This window comes from Pristis pectinata, chromosome 2 (assembly GCF_009764475.1).
Source record: "Pristis pectinata isolate sPriPec2 chromosome 2, sPriPec2.1.pri, whole genome shotgun sequence".
NCBI classification, from domain to species: Eukaryota; Metazoa; Chordata; class Chondrichthyes; order Rhinopristiformes; family Pristidae; genus Pristis; species Pristis pectinata.
Window position 1 is genome coordinate 39375936 of NC_067406.1, and position 22280 is coordinate 39398215.

Below are 22280 nucleotides of genomic sequence, written 5' to 3' on the forward strand. Positions count from 1 at the left end.
AATTATTTTTCAGCCTGGTTCATCTGTGTTAATTTTATGGATATATTTCATATTCATTTGTGAGGTGTAGCATCACTGCAAAGGCCAGCTGTTATTGCCCATTCCCAATTGCCCTTTAAGGTGGTTCCAGGCCACCACCTTGAACTATGTTGGACCTTGTAGTGAGGGTCCTCTCACAGTTCCTTTTGGATAAGGAGTTCCAATGTTTTCATAGAGCCACAGTGAAGGATTGACAATGCATTTCCAAATCAGTTGATGGGGAGTGTCTTCAGTATGAAAATGCCCTCATGTTGTGTGCCCATACTCTTTCTTAAGTGAATAAAACGTAGCTGTCAGCTAGAAACTGCACTTATGAGGCATTGTGGCAGCAGAAGAAACTAACATGATCACAAATGGCAGCCATGTGGCCTGGCATGTACTTCATTCTACCTGTTACAGTCAGCACTGGTTCAATGAAGAGTGCAGAAGGGAATGCTAGGAATAGCACTGCCATACCTACAAATGAGGTGCCAGCTGTCTTCTGACAAGGAGGGCTTGATAGCACCACCAGCAACTGAGCTGGCTGAATGACACAGCAGGCAGTGAGCACACCAACACAAGGGATAATTTGTCTTTGTCCTTAACAATTCACCTGTCCCAGTTGCATCTGTCCATGATAATATTTGTAGAAGTGACAGTTCATTGGGTGACAAAATACCATCTTCATACTGAAAACACACTCCAGAATGTTGTGTGGGTCTACTATCTTGCTTAAATGAGTAAAGCAGAACTCAGCTTTTAAAAACTGGGTTCTCGTGAAGCACTGTGGCAGCAGAAGAAATGAACATGACAGCAATTGGCAACCATGTGGCCTGGCTTATCTTTCATTCTACCATTACTGTCAACACTGGTTCAATGAAGAGTGCAGAAGGGAATGCTGGGAGCAGCATCTGGCATACCTGCAAAATGAAATGCCAACCTGATGAAGCTGCAACACAAGACCACATGTACTCTAAACAGCATTGCAATGAACAGAACTAAATCCTGCAACTAGGCTTTTGGATCAAAGCTCAATGTTTTTCCCATATCTAGTTGTGAATGATCATAAACAATTAACAGGAGGAGGAGGTGCCAAGAGTTTCCCTATTCTTTATGATGGCTGGGTCCAGCATGTGAATGCTCGAGGGATGAAGCTTTCACAGCCATGAATAGCCAGAAGTGTGATGAGCCATCTTAGTTTCTTCCTGAAACCCCACTATCACACTGCCCCAAACAGTCGACTCTCAATCATCACAAAGCAATGGAAGATGTTGTTGATAGTGCTATTTTATCAAGTAGCACTAACTCACCAATAACCTGTTCATTGATACAGTTTGTGTTTTGTCAGGACTGCATGGCTATAGACCTTATCACAATATTGGTCCAAAATAGGCCAAAGAGCTGAATTCTAGAAGTGAGATGAGAGTGAATGCCTCTGATATCAAGGTAGCATTTGACTGAGTGTGGCAGCAAGGACCCTGATAAAGCTGGTCTTTGGGCATCAAGGGAAAAGTATTCCAATGTTGGGATCACACTTGCATAAAAAAGATGGTGGTAGTGGTTGTTAGATGTCAGTCATCCCTGTCCCAGAACATCACACCTTCAGCTGCTTTGTCAATAATCTTTCTTCCCATGTCAGATTTGGGAATGTTTACTGTTGGTTATACAGTGTTTGATTCCACTCAGTTTCTCAGCAAATGCAGCAGTCCAATCATTCATTGACCAAGACCTAGACAATACTTAGGCATAGGCTGGTAGGTGACAAGTAACATTCCCTATAACAAAAGTACCTGTCCATGACCATCTCCAATGAGAAAGTAGAATGTAGAAACTCGAATAACGTTACTGTCGCTGGGCTCCCCACCAAGAACATCCTGGGAGTGAGTAGTCATTAACTATAGACCCGGTTAGTACCAGCCACATAAAAAACTGAGTATACTGCAGTAAGTAACTTGCCTCCTGAAACCCCAAACCCTATCCTACATCCACAAGGCAGAAATCAGGACCATGATAGAATATTCTTCATTTTCCTGGATGACTGCAACTTTAACAACAATTGACATCATCCAGGACTAAGCAGCCAACTTGATTGGTACTCCATCTACCATTCTAAACATTCATTCCCACCATTCTCATAATTCCATCACTAGCTCACAGTGGTTGCAGTGTGTACCATCTATAAATGCACTTGCCTTGACTGCTTCACCATTGCTTCACCATCACTTCCCAAACCTGTGACCTCAGCTATCAAAACAAAAATGAGAACACAACCACTTGCATTTTCCCTTTCCGGTTGTACAGCATTTTGACTAGGAATTGCAACACTGTTCCTTCATCTTGGAACTCCCTACCCAACATTGTTTTGGGAGTACTTCATAAGGACTGCAGCAGTTCAAAAAAGATTGCTTACTACCACCTACTCAAGGGCATTTGGGGATGGGGAAGACCTAGACAGCATTAGGGTGTGGGCTGATAAGTAATAAGTAACATTCACCCCAAAAAAGTGCCATGCAATAATCTCCTACAATAAAAGAGGGTCCAACCACCTATTCTTGACATTCAGCACCAGTGGCACCCACATACTAAAAATACAAGTGTCCCTGTCCTTCTCGGTGATAGTGAGATGCTGTTAAAGAAGCCTTGGTGAATCGCTGCACACCCCTTGAAGCATACACATTGAAGCAATGGTCTGACAGTATTGGAGGGATGAAGACTTAAGTTGCTGGATGGATCCTAATCAAACTGGCTGCTGTGTTCTGGATAGCAATGGGCTTCTTGGTGTTTTTTGGAACTTCAGTCATCCAGGCAAATGGAGAAAATTCCGTCACATTCCTTACTTGTGCCTTGCAGTCAGGTGGAATGGCAGAGAGAAGTCAAGAGGCAAGTCACTTACAATAGGACATAAGGTCTTTGACAGGTTCTTGGAGCCACTATGTCTATGCGACTGGTCCGGTTAAGGGCTTTGGTGAGGAACTTGGCAATGGTTAGACTCTTACTCAAGTTATTGCCCCATAATTGCTTGCTGCTCTGCAGCCCAGCCTAATCCTTGTTTAGTTCTTGCTGCATGTAGGTGTTCATTGCTTCATTTGCTGAGGAGTTGTGAATAAAACAGAACGGTGATTATCATTGAACTTGCCCGCCTCTGATCTTTTGGACAGGGAAGGCTTTGATCGTAAAATCATTTTGTGGCACAGAAGTAGGCCATTCCATCCATTGTGTCTGTGTGGTCTCAAAAGGGCTACCCTAATCTCACCTGCCAGCACTTGATCTGTAGCCCTGCAGGTCACAGGTCTTCAAGTACACATGTGACAAGAGTTTCTGTTTCTACCACTCCCTGTCAATGAGTTCCAGACCTCCACCACTCCCTATATGAAAAGGTTTTCTTAATCAAGACTTCCTCACCCCCAAATCCTCCTATCAATTACTAACCTCCTTGCTTTTGCTGCATCTACTAATGGAAACAAGTCATTCCTGTTTACTCTGTCTGGGTCTCTTGTAATTTTCTATGCCTTATTTGAGTCTCCCCCAACCCAGCCTCCTCTGTTTCAAAGATGACAACCCCAGCCTGTACAATCTTTCCTCATAGATACAGCTTTAAAGCCCTGGCACCATCTTTGTAAATCTGTGCACCTTCTCCAGTGTAATCACATCTTTTGTATAATGTACTAAAGGAACGGCACGGTAGCGTAGTGGTTAGCATAACGCTATTACAGCACCAGCAATCAGTGTTCAATTCCCACCACTGTCTGTAAGGAATTTGTATGTTCTCCCCGTGTCTGCGTGGGTTTCCTCCCAGTGCTCCGGTTTCTTCCCATGTTCCAAAGACGTATGGGTTAGTAGGTTAACATGGGTACAATTGGGAGGTGTGGGCTCATTGGGTTGGAAGGGCCTGTTACCATGCTGTATAAATAAATTTGTTTTTAAATATTGACCAGAAATGTATGCAGTACTCCAACTGTAGTTAGTATAACCTCCCTTCTCCCTATTCTATGACTTGGCCGATAACAAAAGCTTGTATGCCTTTTTAACAACTATATCGGCCTCTCCTGCTACCTTTTAAGTAGTTGTGGAAGTAGACCAGAAGATTCCTTTGTCCTGCCATCTATTGTACATACCCTTGTCTGTTGCACCTCCCCAAATGTATTATCTCACACTTCTTTGGGCCAATGTCATTTGCCACATTCTCCAGATCTTCCTCAGTCAAAAGCTTCTTTCCTCACTGGTAAGCACATGGCCAAGTTTTGTAACATCAGCAAACTTCTTTATCCTGCCTCCTACATCCGCATATAGGTCCAATTCATTAATATGCATTATAGAAAGCAATGGATCAATTACTGAGCTCAGTTTTTACTCTTCCTTGGATCTAATGGATAGTTAGGTCAAGCACACTGCCCTATGCCACTCCTGCAGTGATTTCCTGAAGCTGGGATAATTCGCCTCCACTAACCACAATCATCATGTAACCCAAGTCATGGATTCTGGATGTGTCTCGACAAATTTCGGTGTAAAGCTGAAACCAAGCTACAGTGTATTTTGGCAGTCTTTTCAGTATCTTTTAATGCTGCTAATTGCTTTCCAAAATTGAGCTCTCCATAAATGGTAATGTGTTTGCCTTATTGATGTCCAAAAATTCTGATTGCAGAAATCTGAGACTTGCTGTTCACTGATGACTGTTTTCTGATGCAGTCATAGATATAAAAGGTCCACAGGATTTTTACGCTGGAGCTAAACTAAGTTTGGGTTGACAATCAGTTAGGGGGGAAAAACATCAAAATAATGTTTTAATCTGAAATAAAGACAGTAAATGCTGGCAATACTCAGCAAGTCAGGCTGCATCTGTGGGAAGAGAAGCAGAATTAACATAGAAACATAGAAAATCTACAGCACAATACAGGCCCTTCGTCCCACAAAGTTGTGCTGAACATGTCCCTACCTTAGAAATTGCTAGGCTTGCCCATAGCCCTCTATTTTTCTAAGCTCCATGTACCTATCCAAAAGTCTCTCAAAAGACCCTATCGTATCCACCTCCACCACCGTTGCCAGCAGCCCATTCCAAGCACTCCCTACTCTGAGTAAAAAAAAAACTTACCCCTGACATCTCCTCTGTACCTACTCCCCAGCACCTTATACCTGTGTCCTCTTGTGGCAACCATTTCAGCCCTGGGGAAAAAGCCTCTGACTATCCACACAATCAGTGCCTCTTATCTTGTACACTTCTATCAGGTCATCTCTCATCTTCTGTCGCTCCAAGGAGAATAGGCCGAGTTCACTCAACCTGTTTTCACAAGGCATGCTTCCCAATCCAGGCAACATCCTTGTAAATCTCTTCTGCACCCTTTCCATGGCTTCCACATTCTTCCTGTAGTGAGGTAACCAGAACTGAGCACAGTACTCCAAGTGGGGTTGAATGTTGAAGATCCTTTGTCAGAATTGAGAAGGAAAGAAGCTCGTTAAGCTGCAGGGTTGGTGGGGGAGGAGGGTGTCGCTGATGGGGTAAAACTGGGTGCCCACAGGGATGAGCTGTAAGCAGGTTATCTGGCCAATGAGTGAATGGGAGCAGTTAAAGAGTACACACGTTGACAAAAAGATTGTAGGAATGTGCGAAATGCAGAGCAGAAAGGCATGCCCGGCAGGTCAGAATGGACATGTCCTCCACTCAGAGGGGAACAAAGGGAGGGGGAGTGGGGGAATACAAAAAAGCTGAGCCAACGTCACAGATGAGCAATTATGCAGACAGAGGAATCGAGTTACCTGAAGTTGTGGAATTCTGTATTGAATCGAGAAGGCTGTAATATGTCCAGATGGAAGATGAGGTGCTGTTCCTCAAGTTTATGTTGGGCCTCGTTGTAACATTACAGGAGGCCACAGACCAATAAGCCAGAGTGGGATGGTGAATTAAAGTGGCAGACAACGGGAAGCTCGGGATCACCTCTGTGGACTTAATGCAGGTGCTTCGCAAGGTGATCACGCAATATGCATTTGGTGAATACCAAATGTAGTACATCAGATTGGAAGAAGTGCAAGTGAATCACTGCTTCCCCTCGAAACACTGTTTGGGTCTCTGGATGGTGGGGAGGGAAGAAGTGAAAGGGTAAGTGTTGCATTGACTGCTGCTGCAAGGGAACGTGCTGAAAGAATGGTGGTGGTTGGTGGGAATGATAGAGGGGACCAGGGAGTCATGAAGGGAACAGTCCCTGCAAAACGCTGAAAGGGGAGGAGAGGGGGAAAGCCTATGGTGGAATCTCTTTGAGGGTCATGGGAATTGTGGAGAATGATCTGTTGAATGCAGAGGTTGGTAGGGTAGAAGGTTAGGATCAGGGGAATTCTATCCTCATTCTGTCTCAGAGGAGATGGGGGTGGAGAGCAGAGGCACAGGAAATGGATGATCTGATCCACCTTAAGTTTAGATACAACCAACTTTCAGAGTTAATGACCATTGTACTTTTAATAGTTGACAAGATTTCAATATGACCAACACTATGCAGCTGTGCTGAAATATTTGCAGTTTTGTCATTAATATTAATGCTTGCTTTTCCAAAGCCATGTTCTTTTTAGGCTTTTAACCAAATGTCTATAGATTGACCATGGCATGCTTCTAAAGGCCAAGGTAGATCTATGCAAGGTTTTTGCAATGTCTAGGCTGTTTATGACAGCAAAATTTAGACTATCATCAGGACATTTCACAGATGCCACTTTTCATCTGTGCGAGCTTCAAAAATAGCACCTCTAGCAAATACTGCCCTTGATTTGTGTAGCAGTACACGTATTAAAGTAATGCTTATTTCAGCACAGCTACACAGGGCTGGTCATATTGAATGTATGCAGGATTCATCCATTTTGTATCGATGACAGGACACAGCGAACAGCTGCAGCGAACAAAGTTACAGTCTGCAAGATCATAGTTCATAGTAAAGTGAGAGTCATCAAAATGAAGCGTTGGTATACGACGTGTATTTTCGACACAAACCTCTAATGTGCTAGATCACAGATCATCTGTCAGTGGATTGATCTTGCTTGCATTGCACAAAATTATCAATGCAGAATGAGATCCATTGTGTCAGTGGTTCATTCGTGAGCTAGACTGGAAGAGTTTGTCTGGAACTGCAAACAAATCTTTTAAGCATGTCTTTAAAAGTATTGCCATAATGTTGGGACTCACAGGAAGCCAATGTGGCTCATCCACTTGGCACCTCTGGATAATGTTATAAAAACCCTGTTTTTTTCCATTTGTGTGCTAGACTCTGCAAACGTTAAGGATGAATATGCACAAGAGTCCACCTACTCATCTTAGCTGTTTAATTATCCACTTGCAATTACGACTGGATATTTCAGGGCTGACTGTTGATATGATTCAATGGCTGTGGCATTGCTTAAGCTCTGCTTATAGTTAGCTCCTAATGCTGTTGAGCATGCATGTAGTTATGTTGTAGCTTCACTAGATTAGTACCTCTTTTTATATCTGATTCTGTACCTTTTAAAGCAGGATGGGCCTGCTGGCTTGAGGGAGACTAAGTGAATGGACAAGATAGAACAAAATTCAGGAGAACAAGGAAGGGTGGAGGGAGTTTAGCAGAGGTTAACTGGGTTGATTCCTGGGATGGAGGCAATTAAGCAGAAAAGACCTATATTCTTTGGAAGAATGAGAGATGATCTCATTGCAACATTCAGCAGAGATTTAACACGGTGAATGTGATGTTTTCCTACTGGGCTGTCAAGATGTGGGTCCAGCCAATCAAGAGAAATTGAAGAAATTTCTTCACCTAACAGATGGTGAATTTTTGGAATTTTCTATTCAAGAGGATAATGAATATTCAAGATGGATGGATAAGTTATTAGATGTCAAGGATTATGAAGTTAATGCTGAAAAGTGTGCTTAGATAAAAAATCAACCATGATCTTATTGCATGGTGGTGTAGCCACAAGGCCCAAATGGTCTGTGCTTGCTTCTATTTCTTATGTTCTTTATAATATTTAACTCTGTTTTATATAAAGCTTAGACAATCTTGAATTTGACAGAAATAACAGCTGTAATGATCTTGTATTAAATTAGTTTGGGTTCAGAGTATGCTTATGGCACAAAATTGCTGATAATTTGAAAAGCAAACTGACAATTTCATTTATAATGGTGAAAAAGAAATGTACAATTAATTTAATTGGACTGTTCTTTTCAGGCTGCAGTAAGGCATAGTATTTAAGTAACTTTATCCTGTGTCTCATATGAACAAAATGAATATTTTATTAGGTTTACAGGTCTTGAATTTAATTTGGTAATAATTTCTCTTCAGATTGTTATATAAAGTAAAAATGCTTTATTCTGTGCTATCTGTCAATATTTTTTCTTAAGTTTCAATTTTGGAGATGTCTTTAGAAAGTTATCCAAATAATTTATAATTCAACTGTATCAAACTGTATTTAGGGTTATCTTTCTGTTTGTTGTCTTCTAAATAGGTTAATTCTCAAAACCATCCTGCTACAGAATTTTTCACCACAATTATTGGAGATGCATCAAAGAGATTGGAGTGTCTTGATCCACTTCAAGCATTAACTCCAAGTGAGAGGCAGTGTGCAGAAACTATAGTTAGCATGGGATACTCCTGTGAGAATGTAATAAAAGCCATGCAGAAAAGAGGAGAAAACCTAGAACAAGTAAGAATGTGCATTTTTCTTAAGGTTCTTTGCAGGACAACTTTGTTCTCTTTTCAACTAATAGCTGGATCATTTTGTTGAATTAACTAATATCAGACGTTTGTAGTTTCAAATGAACTAGCTTATCACTCTACAGAGTGAATTTGTTCTGAAGGAAGTGGGTAGAGAGGATCTACTGTCCTGACAAAGGTACAAGTGGGTTTTCAGAGACATGAAAAACAATAACTCATGGGTCTTTAGATTCTGTTTATAACATGTGTTTAAAAAAATTTGTTAACATACTATGTAAAGAAGAAAATAGCTCGTTTATGACTACTGTATCCCATTTGTAGTGATTGCAACACAAATTCTAATTGACCTTTTGTGTGAGATGCAGGTGTATTCATGACTTGAATTTCCATAAGAAATTTATTCAAATAACTAGAGCATGTTATTACATTATTGCTCAATTAATTGAAACTGATCACCTCCTTAGTACTGAAGAATTCCCTTTTACCTCATCAAATTGATAAAATTTCTCAAATAAGCCAGCCTGTGTTTGTCCTGTAACACATCACTTGTGATAAAATAGAAATGTTCAAAGGTTCTGATGGAAGGTCATTTGCCTGCCTGAAATGTTAACAATGTTTCTCTCTTTGCAAATGCTGCTTGTCCTTTGAGTATTTCATATTTCCAGCATCTGCAGCAGTAACTTGCTGTACTTTAACTTCATGTGAGCTTCAACTGAAAGTCTAATTGATTGCCGTTTAGCACAAAGGGTGCTGTTTAACAGCCCCATATTGAAGTTAGTCTCTTTAGAGAGAGGCCGAATTGGTAGAGACTACAAATTTCGTCTGAATAATGATTATTTAAATATTGAAGAGCCAAAAGCATTTTAGTTATTTGCCAGAATTGATGGTCATAGAGTCATACAGTGCAGAAACAGGCCCTTTGGGCAACTGCACACATGCCAACCATCGTACTCATCCATAATAATTCTCTTCTAGTATTTGCCTAGATATTTACATGGAACGTAGAACAGTACAGCACAGGAATAGGCCCTTCAGCCCACGGTGACTTTGCCAAAACACACTAATCCTATCTGCCTGCACATGATCCATATCCCTCCATTTCCTGCATGTCCATATCCCTGTCTTAAATGCCCTTTAAATGGCCCTATCATATTTATTCCCCCCACCCCACCCCCTGCAACACATTCCAGGCACCTACCACTCTCTGTGTAAAAACACAACTTGCCTTGCATATCTCATTTGGACTTTCCCCCTCTCACCTTTAAAGCTATGCCCTCTGGTATTCAACATTTTCATCCTGGGGACGCCGACTACCTATCCTTTCCATGCCTCTCATAATTTTGTATACTTTTGTCAGGTCAGCCCTTAGCCTCTGTTAGTTCAGAGAAAACAATTCAAGTTTGTCCAACCTCTCCTTGTAGCTGATGCTCTCTAATCCAGGCAACATCCTGGTGAACCTCTTCTGCACCCTCTCCAAAGCCTCCACATCCTTTCCATAACGTGGTGACCAGAACTGCACACAATACTCCAACTGTGGCCTATCCAAGGTTTACACCACTGTAACATGACTTCCCGACTGTTATACCCAGTGGGCCGACTGATGAAGGCAAGCATACTGTATGCCTTCTCTACCACCCTATCTGCTTGAGTTGTCACTTTCAGGAAGCTATGGATTTGCACCCCAAGGTCCAATGCTCCTAAGGGTCATGCCACTTTATACTTTCACCTTACGTTTGACCTCCCAAAGTGCAACACCTCACATCCTTGGACTTTACACCAAGTTCACTCTGTTGCTCAATACTCACTAGGACTCTGCCATTCATTGTGTATGCCCTGCCCTTATTATTCCTCCCAAAGTGCATCACCTACCACATATCAGGATTAAGCTCCATCTGCCATTGCTCCTGATGCAGGGTCTCGACCCAAAATGTTGACAATTCCTTCCCCCACCCCACCCCCCCAAACATGTACCCGCACAGATGCTACTAGACCCACTGAGTTTCTCCAACAGTTAGTTTCTTGCTCCAGATTCCAGCATCTGCAGTCTCTTGTGTCACCATCGTCCTCTGCTTTGTATTACCAAGCCAATTTGGAATTCAATTTGCCAACTTGCCTTGAATCTCATGGCTTTAACCTTTTTTGACCTGTTTCCTAGGTGGAACCTTGTCAAAGGCCTTACTGAATTCCACGTAAACTACATGAACTGTACTGCGCTCGTCAATAAATTTTGTTACCTAGTTAAGTGTTTTAATTTGGTTTAATTGTGAGAATTTTTGAAATCTACTTTGATAACTCAAAAACTTTTTTCATTAAAGTGGTCTTCCACTGTTTGTTTGGCCTGGCTCACTTAACTACAGAATTTTATCATTCTCTTTGTGTCAAACTCCCATGTATAAAGCCAAATGTAAGTGACGGTGCAAGAAGTTAATTTGATGCAAGGGTTCAGAGAGAATAATACTGTGGGGACACGAGACTGCAGATGCTGGAATTTGAAGCGCAAAAGCAAACTGTTCAAGGAACTTAGTAGGTCAGGCAGTATCCTTGGAGGGAAATGGACAGCCAACGTTTCAGGTTGAGACCCCCTCATCTAGGCTGGACACAATAATACTGTATTTGAAACTGTTATTCTACTGCTGCAAAATTGTGATCACTATTTCACCAATATCACAACCTGCCTGCTACATTCATTTTCATATCTTCCTTGGCAGACCCATTCCTGTCTGTTGCAGCTTTTAAGTCTCTACATCATCTTTCTTCAGAAGACAAACTGTTGGAGAACAGCAGGAATGATTACAGCCTAACTTGCTTGACATGTTCCACAGCCCTGCAATTAGTGACACAAAACACAGAGGTGTAATCACCCCTCTAAATGCCTCCATTAATCAATTTGACCTGGCCTCTCCCTAACACAGATATAGCCTTTGTCCTATCCATCCTTCCTGCCACCTTCTTTGCCATTTGAAACTATCATTTCCCAGTTCTGTCAAGGGCTGCTGACTTGAAATATTAACTCTGTTTCTCTTTCCACAATTGCTGTCTGGCCTACTGAGTTTTTCCAGCAGTTTCGGTTTTTATTTCAGATTGCCAGCATCTGTAGATTTTTGATATTTCAATTAATAAAAATACTTTGGGTAAGATAATATTGTTGAAGAGTATTTCATGAAAAGTCAAAAATCGCATACCTACAACATTATAGGCAACATCTATGGTATGGAAAAATCATTGGTTCTATTTACCTAATGGAGCTGACTTTCTGTGGGGGCCATACCTTCAAACTGAAAGAATTAAACTTAGTAGATAAATGTTCTTCCAATGTGGGGCAAAGATTGACAAAGCTGATATTATGTTGAAATGTTTTCTAATTTTTAGACTTTTTATGTCAGGAAATTCTGATTAGACATCTTAAAATTTGTATCATTTTCTAGAAAATCTTTAACTGTGTCATCTTTATCATTTAACATAAGAATTTGTATATGTTGCCCTTTTTATCACTTCAAAAATCACTGTTGAAAAGAAGTTCAGCTCTGAGTTTTTAACCAGTTGCCTCTTAAAATTATGTCATTTTTAGAGGATGTGATAGCCAGTGAAGATTTTTTAAAAATAATTTAAGATATTAACAGAGTCAATAAAATTCCTTTTATTGGTTTTAATGTAAAACTCATTGTGCTTACAAAACTTTCTGCGATAATGGATTTTGATTAGTGTTTTTGAAAACTTCATTTTAACCTTTCCAGGTGCTTGATTACTTGTTCATTCATGGACGACTCTGTGAGCGAGGCTTTGAACCGACACTCGTAGAGGAAGGCCTAGAAATCAATCAGTGTTCAGAGCCAAAGGTCAGTTGAGCCTCAGTGTGTGGTCTTAAAACTTAACTCTCTGACTATGGTCATAATCATCTGCTTTAACTTGACCTAGGCAGTAGTGGGTTCAAATCCCACTGCAGGGTCTTGAGTACAAAAATCTAGGATAATATTTCAGTACAGTACTGAAGGAGTATTACACTGTTGAATGTGTCAACCTATGGCTGAAACATTAAACCAAGACCCTCCCTGTTTACTGTGTTCAGTGGATGTAAAAGATCCCAGAAACTGTTTTGAATAGCAGTAGAGGTTTCCATGGAGATTTAAACAAAACTTATCCCTAAATCAACTTCACTGAAGCAAATTACTTGGCTATGTCTCACATTGTTGTTTAAGAGAGCATGCTGAGTAGAGATTGGTTGATGAGTTTCCTGCATCACAACAACTGTACTTTAAGAAATACTTCACCGCTTGCAAATGCTGGATAGGTGAGGATAGTTATTGAAGCTCAGCATGAAGATTTTGGAATCCATGTGTTGAAGGAGAGAAGTATTAGGTGTGCACTGTTTTATATGAGCAGTGTAAATTTGGCTGAGTTGAGATAAAATAGAATTTGGGATCTGGGTTAAGTCTAGAAAGATGTGGATTAGATTTTCAGCAGCATTTGGAGTGATGCTTTGAGATAAACCACAAGAGCAGCTGGAAGCTTAATTTAACATTGAACAGACTGTAAGGTACATATTTACAAGACTGAACTGGAAAAAGCACCCAACTGGGTATGGGGGTGGGGGGAGAATGCAGAGGTGGTGTAAAGGCTGAACTGGATAAATTTCAACTTGGCAGTGTTGAGCTGCAATTAGTTGTGGTACTAATAGAGTAGAAGTGATGAAAGAGGCTGGTATCTTTGCCTAGGATGGCCTTGATGCTCTGAGCAGAACAAAAATCAGACTGAAGGGATATAGTTGCAACAATGAAAACTGTAGGCATGGAGTTGGGTACTGTTGACAATCCAGAAGTGAGAGATGGCACAAGAGTTAAAGGGATTGGAACGGTTTTATATAGAAGTTAGAGCATGGTGGTAATTTTAAGTAGGATAACAACAGGTGAGGGAGAGGAAAAATTAACCGTCCAAGTTGCTTCACCAGCAACCCAGTGGGATCTCCTGTTGAGTAGTGGTGGTCTCTAGGAGCTGAAGAGTTTAAGTACAGCAGAAGTAGAGATAAGAAAGTTTGAGCTGGGAATGGTCACTGACATACCAGAAGATAGTGAAGTCATTGAATGAGTGGCTTGTGCTTTGGAGATAATAAAATCCATGAGTGCCTTGCAGAAAGTTCCATTAGTTGTGAGGTGGAAATGGGTTTAGGGAAATTGTTTGCAATGGAAATAATCATGATCAACGACTTAAAATAATGTAAGACTTCCATTTATTTAGTGCCTTTATTGGGAACAATGTTAAAAGTGTAAAAATGTGTTAGCTGATTAAATGGCAAAAGAGATGAGAGTTCAAGATGAAAGACAACCTCACTATTATTAAATTCCCAACTAATGAAATCTTTTTCCTTCTACTCTTATTCCCCCTGCCTCCCGGTTCTCTGCATTTCAATACCTGTTTATCTTTAACTTTTCCTCGTTTTGATGAAAGGTCATTGACCTGAAACATTAACTTGTCTCCCTATGCACAGATGCTGCTTGACCTGCTAAGCATTTCAAGCATTTTATTTCAGATTTCTGCAGTATTTTGCTTCCATACAACTACAAGTTGTTTGAAATTAAGAATTCATTCAACAATTTATAAATTACCCGAGTAATGAAAATTTACTTAGTCTTTCAAGCTCTGGTCTTGGCAATGCACTTTTCATAGCCTTAAATAATGAGTTTCATTAAGGCTGCTTGTCAGTTTCAGAGTAACTTTGATTAAGCAGGAGTGGACTACCAGCACTGAGTTATTCACAGCAGTGCAGAGATAGTTGACTTAGTTACTTTTTGTGAGTGTAACCAAAAAAGTCAGGGGAAAATAATACAAGATGAGACTGAGCTGTTAAAAATAAAACATGAAACTCACCAGTGTTGAAAGCACACTTTACATCCAGCCTTTATCTAATAAATATGTGTAGCAGAGAAGCAAAGGACCACAGATTCTGGAAATTGAAGTAAAATCAGAAATTACCAGATGCTTTGACATTACTTTCAATTTTATGCTCAATTAATTGTCTAGAGTGAAACTCATTCCATCACTTTTCACTTGCCTTGCATCTTCTCTTTCAGACCCTGGAGTTTCTTCACCTCATGTCTAAATTCAGAGAAATGGGCTTTGAGCAGGGCGTTATTAAAGAAGTTCTTGTTGTTCACAAAAATGACCAGGAGAAAGCTCTGGAAGACTTAATGACCCGTGCAGGAGCCAGCTGAAAACATCTCTTCTATCTCAACTTGATTGAGGGTGTAGAGAGGGAAGAAATTCATCCCGCATATGATTCATTTTCCAGCTCTGTTTATACACATGGCTGTGTATTTCTTTATTTTTATTTGGAAGGGGTGGGTTGGGGATGGGGAGTAAACTCTGCTTTATAAGGAAGTCTAAGTTGAAGGCATAAGTCCATGATGTCTGTGGTAGCACTCTTAATATTTTTACAGTTTACCCAGATCAAAGGAACCTGAAATAATATGGCTGAAGTATTTTCACTCATCTTTCTCAACATAAGAGATCAATATATTCAATGTTAAGTTTTTCTGAGCTCTCCACCCCATCCCTGTTCCCCTTCCAACAACAATACTAAAAAAAAATGTGCATCTGCCATTCTTGCAGTGGACTTTGGTTTGGTTTGTGGAAAAGCTGGATAATAATTTTCCAAGGTTAAAGCTGCTTTTTTTGTCCTCTATCAAAGGATACATTTACTGGACTGTAGGCTATTTTAAAGTTGTTTATGATTAAGTACCCTATAGTGCAATAGGAATTATTAGACTGGGACTAGTCTGTCATCTGTCACTGGCTGGGTGTAATGTTACCACCTATGCATTATGTTTGAAAAACAATAAATGGGCAGAGAGAGCAAAACTCTAATTCTCAACAGACAAACAAAAAGAAATAAGCAAACCCAGCACTGATTTGCGCTCCATCCCTGTGTGGGTCGATTTCATATAGATTCCCTTATAGGAAATCTATTCATAGACTCTTAAAAGAATTGCAGTGTGAGGTAAAATTTACATCTACTTAAGCACTTTCTTTAAATTGTCTTGTTGCCGCTGCACTTGTTTCATTTACACTGTTGTCAAATGTTACATTATGTCTTCCTCACTGCTGTAGTTCTGGAGTGTTTCTTTACTATTAATCTTCATTATTAACAGCAACAGATTATTTTTCTTTTCATATTAGAACAGAAATTGCATTGTTCTGTATTGTAACATTTCACAAAACTTCAAACATCGAAGCATTTCTGAATCTTAAATGCTAAAAAGTTTGATTCTGCAAAAACAGGTACTAATAAAACTTCAAAAATGTGTTTCACTTTTTCGATTAAAATTTTAAATATGATTATTCTAACTTCAAATGATTGAAGCAACTGGTATAAGAAATTAAGTTTTGGGCATTCTTCAAACTGAACTTTAGGGAAGGATTTTGTCTCACAGGTTGGTTGAGTATTTTTCTGCTGTTGGTCCAATCCACTTGTGGAATATAATTCCAAATTCAAGTTCTTATCGTATGTTTGTAAATAGCCTGTCAGGATCCACAAATGGAAGCAATGATATCTTTCGAGTAAAATGGGATAGGACATTAAGGGATATTTGGAGTAGACTGTGTAAATGAATTTTGGTCCTCCTTTTAATCTATCCTTATTTTTATATTTCCAGACAAAACTCTTTAATGACTTGTATAAACTGGTCATGCTGTAATTAAATTCTTCTGTCAGTAGTTCTGCTGCTCTCTTTCAACTAGCAGAGATATGTAATGTCAATTTAACCTACTTAATTTTAATTATTTCTGATGGAAATAGTTGCTAGAGTAAATGCATATGAGTAGAATATATAGGAAAAAGCTGTTATTATTTTAGGCTCTTGGTAGATTGCAGTTTTATGGAAATTGCAATTCTACAATATTAGATTTCTGCTGCAATTTTTTTGACCAAGGTCGTGGTTGCCAAGTTCTGCTCCACTCATCCCCTCCACACGGAATATAACCCACTCTCTATCTCCATTTCTCTTCCCTCCCACTGCATCCCACATCCCCCCACCCCATCCCACATCTGTCGGCTATCTCGCCTCACAGCTGTGGGCGCACGCACACTCTCTGGATGCCCTGTAAGGAAAGGGGGGGAAAGGTGGAAGAAAGTGGTTCTATGGTCACATGAGGAGAGATCACTGATTGGCACATCCAGGCCGGGGACAGTGACCTTCAGGGAGCGTGAAACAAGGTGGAACTGTTGAGGGTGTATGAGCAAGTCACCCGCCTCCATTATTGAGTAATAGTCGGCAGATTGTTTGAACCTGCACACAGGGCTCGATTGGGCCAGGTCTTGGGGCCTTGGTATGAAATGGAATGAAGTAGTCCCATCCTCTGGGCCATCGGTACCAAGTGCCACTCACTCCCTAGTCCCTGCTAAAGAATGATAGCAATCAGCAGAGGAAGCATAGCAGCAGGTTCTCAACAAAAGCCACAAGATACCAATGTTATCAGGTGTTAGATGTTTGTAACAAAGTTTTACATGGTTTCTCACTCCAAGTGATATGCCTAATGATGTTTGCAAATTACTACAATGAACAGAAAATCAATTTTAGATTTTTTGAAATTTCCTCAGTCTCGTCCACAACCCAGCTACAGTTTTTTTTAATATACAAGTTCATCTGCTTTATTTATACTCCGTTAACAATTAGTATTCGTGGTAAGAGTTCAAATTAAGTTAAAATGTTAATATTAGGTAAGTTGGGTTCTATTGCAGGAGAAGGTGTATGTTTGTACTTTTGAAATGATCTTCAAAGGACAATCATTTTTATAATTAGATCTGCTCAGTTCTTCATTTTTTTAATGGTCTCTGATCCCAGATTCCTTCTGAATCAAACCACGGCTTATCCAAAAGTCTGTTGTTTCTTTCCTGCCCTACATTACATTTTATTGACCCATAGCCTTTGCCTTGCTAGCCTCTTAACTCAAATGCAGAGAAAACCTAGTCCTAATTTACAAATTATTCCATTCACTACAACTAATTTCCCTTCTAGTAACAATAATGTATTTACATGGCACCTTGCTCATAAAGTATTGTAAGACATTCCACAGCCCTATCAAAAACATTGAGACCCATAGGAAGTATTTCCAGCATTTTCTGTTTTAATTCTACAAAATTGGTAGGACCATGCCATCTAAAGCCATTGGTACCAATGAGGAAAAATTAAACTTTGGGGTGCTCAAAAAGCTCATTGAATCATAAATTTACTTTACTGGATGCCACTTTGTGCACTTGACACTTAAACGAGAATAGCCATGACTAATCCCATCTTCCAGCACTAGCTCTATAACCTGTAGCTTACAGCTCTTCAAGTACATGTGCAAATACTTAAATATTTTGAAGCTTTCTGCCTTGACCACATTTTCAGTGTATTTCAGGTCTCTAACACTCACCTTAAGTACTTGTGAATAATGCATTTAATGGCGTCAAAAGCTGCTAACCTTTTCAAATAATATCATTGTGACTTTGAAAGAAGTTATTTTGGTTTTAAGGTCTGAAAGTTTTCTGACTGAGCTCCTTTGTGACCTTGGAATTCCTCTTTGGTGGATTAGCCTTATGACACTGGTCCATCTATGGAAAAAACCAAAAGCTTCTTGCCTTGCTACTTCCCTCTGTTCTAAAAGAACTCTTCAAACTCCATCTTTTCTCAGTTCTGCTGTCTTGCACCTTGCCTATATCATTTGCTGCATGATCCATAACTCTCTATCATCCTTGGAACGTTTAATATTGTCAGCAAACAAACATGAATTATTAGTAAAATGGAATTTCATATGCATGAAACATGACTTTTGGAAGCAAATTGTGGATGAAGCAACATTAATAACTTATTTTTTCCCTCCAAAATTAATCATTGAATTTTGCAAATCAGCTTGTGGTAAACTGGATATTTCAATCTAATATCAAAAGGCTGATTTTAAAATAACTTTTTAATTGAATTTACTAATTCTTTAGGAAAATCTGCTTGACAATTCAGTTGGGTAAAATATTCTAATGTTGCTACATATATGTAGTATACTGGCACTGGTGGTGGATATCAATCAAAGGTTCTGGGTTTGAATCTCATCCTCCATTGTTAAAGTTACTGATATATTTTGTTGACTTTCTGCATGAATAAATGAATTAACTCAACCATGACCACTCAACTGGAGAGTTCTCCCAGAGTTGGATCATTAACATTTTTTTTCAATGTTTTCTAAGTTGACAGTCAAAGTTGACAGTAAAATCTCTCCACTGATGTCATCATAATTTTTGGTTGTTGGTACAGTTTTGGTTGTATTTTTCAATTCTGTTCTTTAACTTTGGTTGAAATAAAACAAGACATTCTTACCCACCCAATACATCTTCTGCTTCTGAAAAGTGGGGAAATATTTGGCAAATAGCCTCATATTTTCCCTCATTGTACTCTATTGCTTTGATAGTAAGTTATTAGTACTGTGTTATTTAGATAGAGACTACAGACGTCTCACTTCATGAGGCTTTGTAAGGCTAGGGGTAGGGTAGAAGAAGAGGGTATAGTTTTGAATTAAGGGCTTCTCATTTTAAGGTGAGGAGAATTTCTTCTCAAAGAATAGTGAATTTTTGGAATTCTGTACCTCTGAGAGCCACAGAGAGTGAAACATGGAATGTATTTGAGGCGGAAATGAACAGACTATTGAACTACAGAGGAATTGAGGGTTATGTGTAATAGGTGGCAAAGAAGCTAAGGCCAAGTTCACAGAAGCCACAACCTGAATGAAAGTTGGAGCAGGCCTGAGAGGTCATCTGGCCTATTCCTGCACCTATGTGTTCAGAATCAGTTATTTGGCCCATATCCCACAAAACCTTTCCCATCCATATACCCGTTCAAATGTCTTTTAAACATTGTACCTGCCTCCACCATCCTCTGTGTGGAAAAGCTTGCCCCTCAACTCCCCTTTAAATCTTTCCCTCACCTTAAACATATACCCTAAACATAGACTCCCCTACCCTGGTAAAAAGACAGTGACCATCCACCTTACCTATGCCCCTCATGATTTTATAAACCTCAATAAGGTCATCCCTCAGCCTTCACTCCAGCGAAAGCAGTCCCAGCAACTCTCCTTGTAACTCCAGTCCTGGCAATATGCTTATGAATCTTTTCTGCACCCTCTCTAGCTTAATCACATTAGTATGGTGACCAGAACTACACACACTATTCCAGGTGGCCTTGCTAATGGTCTTGTAGAGGTATAATATCATGTCCCAACTGTTGTGTTCTGTGCCCTATCTGATGAAGATGAGCATGCTATACACCTTCTTCACCACCTTGCCTATCTGTGTCACTACTTTCAGGGAACTCTGTTTTTACGTCACTCCCCAGGGCCCTGTTATGCTCTGCGTACATTCTACCCTGGTTTAATTTCCCAAAATGCATCACTTCACACTTGTCCAAGTTAACTTCCAGCTGCCATTCCTTTGCCAACTTTTCCAGTAGATCTAGATCCTGTTGTAACCTTAGATAACCTTTTTCACCAATTCTGCTGTCATCTGCAAACTTACCATGCCAACTACATTCTCATCTGAATCATTAATATAGATGATGAACAACAGTGGACCCAGCACCAATCTCTGCAACACTACTGGGCACAGATCTCCAATCTGAAAAAATAGTCCTCCATTTCCACCCAGTAACTTTCCACCAAGCTGATTTTGTACCCCTTTGGCTGACTCATACTGGATCACATGTGATCTAACCTCCCAGATCAGTCTACTATGTCGGACCTTGCTAAAGACAACATAGACAATGGGACTGATGAAGGGTCTCAGCCCGAAACGTCAACTGTCCATTTCCCTCCATAGATGCTGCTTGACCTGCTGAATTTCTCCAGCTTTTTGTGTGATGCGACAGGGTTAATGTTTCAGGTTAGTGACTTTTCATCTGAGTTAGAAAAAGCTAAAAATCAAATATGCTTGATGTTGCAGATGAAGGGGAGGGGTGGAACGAACAAAGGGAATTCTGTAATAGAGTGGAGACTGTGACAAAATGGATAATATGGACTGGCGTTGATTGAGAAAGGGTGGTGGAGGCCTGTTAAGGGCAGACAATCTGGAGGATATGTGACTAGAGTGAAGAGGAAACAATACTGAGAATGTATGGGAATTTATGGATATCCATCCTGGGTGCTTCATTTATTCTTGAATATACAGCCTCTGCTGGGAGAAAAGTACAACATTCTACTGCCCTCTTAATGGGTATCCTCTTAACTGGCCTCGATAAAACTTTAATACTATATCCTCTAGAACTTGAATTCCCCTCCTCTCCCAGAGGAAATAATTTCTCCATCTAATTCTTCTAATATTTTAAACAATTTGATCAGATTGTTACTTATTTATTAATACTTGTGGCAAAGCAGAGCAGCCTGTGAGCTATAATAATATATACTAAAATATAATAAATACCTCAACCTATACTTGTGGAATATTTGCCAACTTCATGCAACTTTTTTCTTGATTCGTAAAAAAACATGAATACAACACAGTAAAATTGGGAAGGTGAGAGACCTGCCGGGGTATTTATTTATATGTATTTTTTATTCAAAGTCGTCATTGTAAATACCAGAAACTAGATGAGCCACACATTCCTGGATTATCTGCATTCCCTGGAGTGTTCTTTCATTCTCCAACCTGGGATAGTGCCTAATTCTGGTGCATATTTCTTGTGATTTCAGTTGATTATCAGTTTGTTGTGCTTCCAAGGTTATTAGTACTTCAAGTCTTGTCCCATTAAGGGAGGGATCTTTGAAAATGCAAACTTGCACAAAGCAGGATTGCTGCTCTAAAATCAGAATCTTGACTAATCCCAATGACCCAAACTATCCTTGCCCTTTGCTGGCAGTTTGGGTCAATGAGTTGCTCTTTGCTAGTCTGTGTTTTTCTTTATTTTACTTAACCTTAATGTTTTTAATTAACTTTTATCACTTAATTGTGCTTTCAAGTAATGTCTTACTTTTTAAAATTTTATTAGCTTTTAATTTTTAGTTACGTAAATCCCTTCTTATGATTTAAGTATCTCCATTCATCAGAAATATTCAGGTGCTGCTCAGAGGCATTTGACAGCAGAGAGCTGCTTTGGAATGATTCCTTCCAAGTATCCAATCGGATGCACACCGCCAGATTCCCTTCTGATATTTGGGCTAGGTAGAGCTCTCCATTAGTTAAAACTTGCATTTTTTAATTACTGGTACCACATATTCAAGCCAAGAAGCTAGACCCATTGGCACTATTTTTCATGCACAAGTTGTGTGTGTTTTTTTGTACATTCAGCATTTAATTGCCTATACCTAGCTGCCCTTGAGAAGGTGAGCTGCCTTTTTGAACTGCTGCAGAACTTGAGGTGTAACAATGTCGGTAGGGAAAGAGTTCCAGGATTTCGACCCAGCAATGGTGCAAGAACAGTGATATACAGTATGTCTTGGAGGGCAACTTGCAGGTGGTGCTGTTCTAGCTGGCATAAGTTGTGGGTTTGGAAAGTACTGTCGAAGGACTTTCCAAAATAAACACAATTTAATAAGACTCATGATCGTTTCTTGGTGAAAATACGGTTCGCAGGAGAATGACTCACATTGTTCTTG

The 22280-nt window shown here is 39.8% G+C and overlaps 1 protein-coding gene across 3 annotated transcripts in view; it reads left to right on the plus strand.

Moving 5' to 3' along the window:
* ubap1 (ubiquitin associated protein 1) overlaps nucleotides 1-15972 on the plus strand; it is a 34527-nt gene extending 18555 nt beyond the window's left edge. For 2 of the 3 annotated variants that reach the window (XM_052041640.1, XM_052041631.1), the window contains 3 exons: nucleotides 8467-8664; nucleotides 12410-12511; nucleotides 14741-15972. In XM_052041640.1, the coding sequence (XP_051897600.1) occupies nucleotides 8467-8664; nucleotides 12410-12511; nucleotides 14741-14881 (441 nt within the window). In that variant the 3' untranslated portion in view covers nucleotides 14882-15972. The remainder of the gene's footprint in view (nucleotides 1-8466; nucleotides 8665-12409; nucleotides 12512-14740) is intronic. The other variant, XM_052041649.1, reaches the window with a different exon arrangement.
* The last annotated feature ends 6308 nt before the right edge of the window (nucleotides 15973-22280 follow it).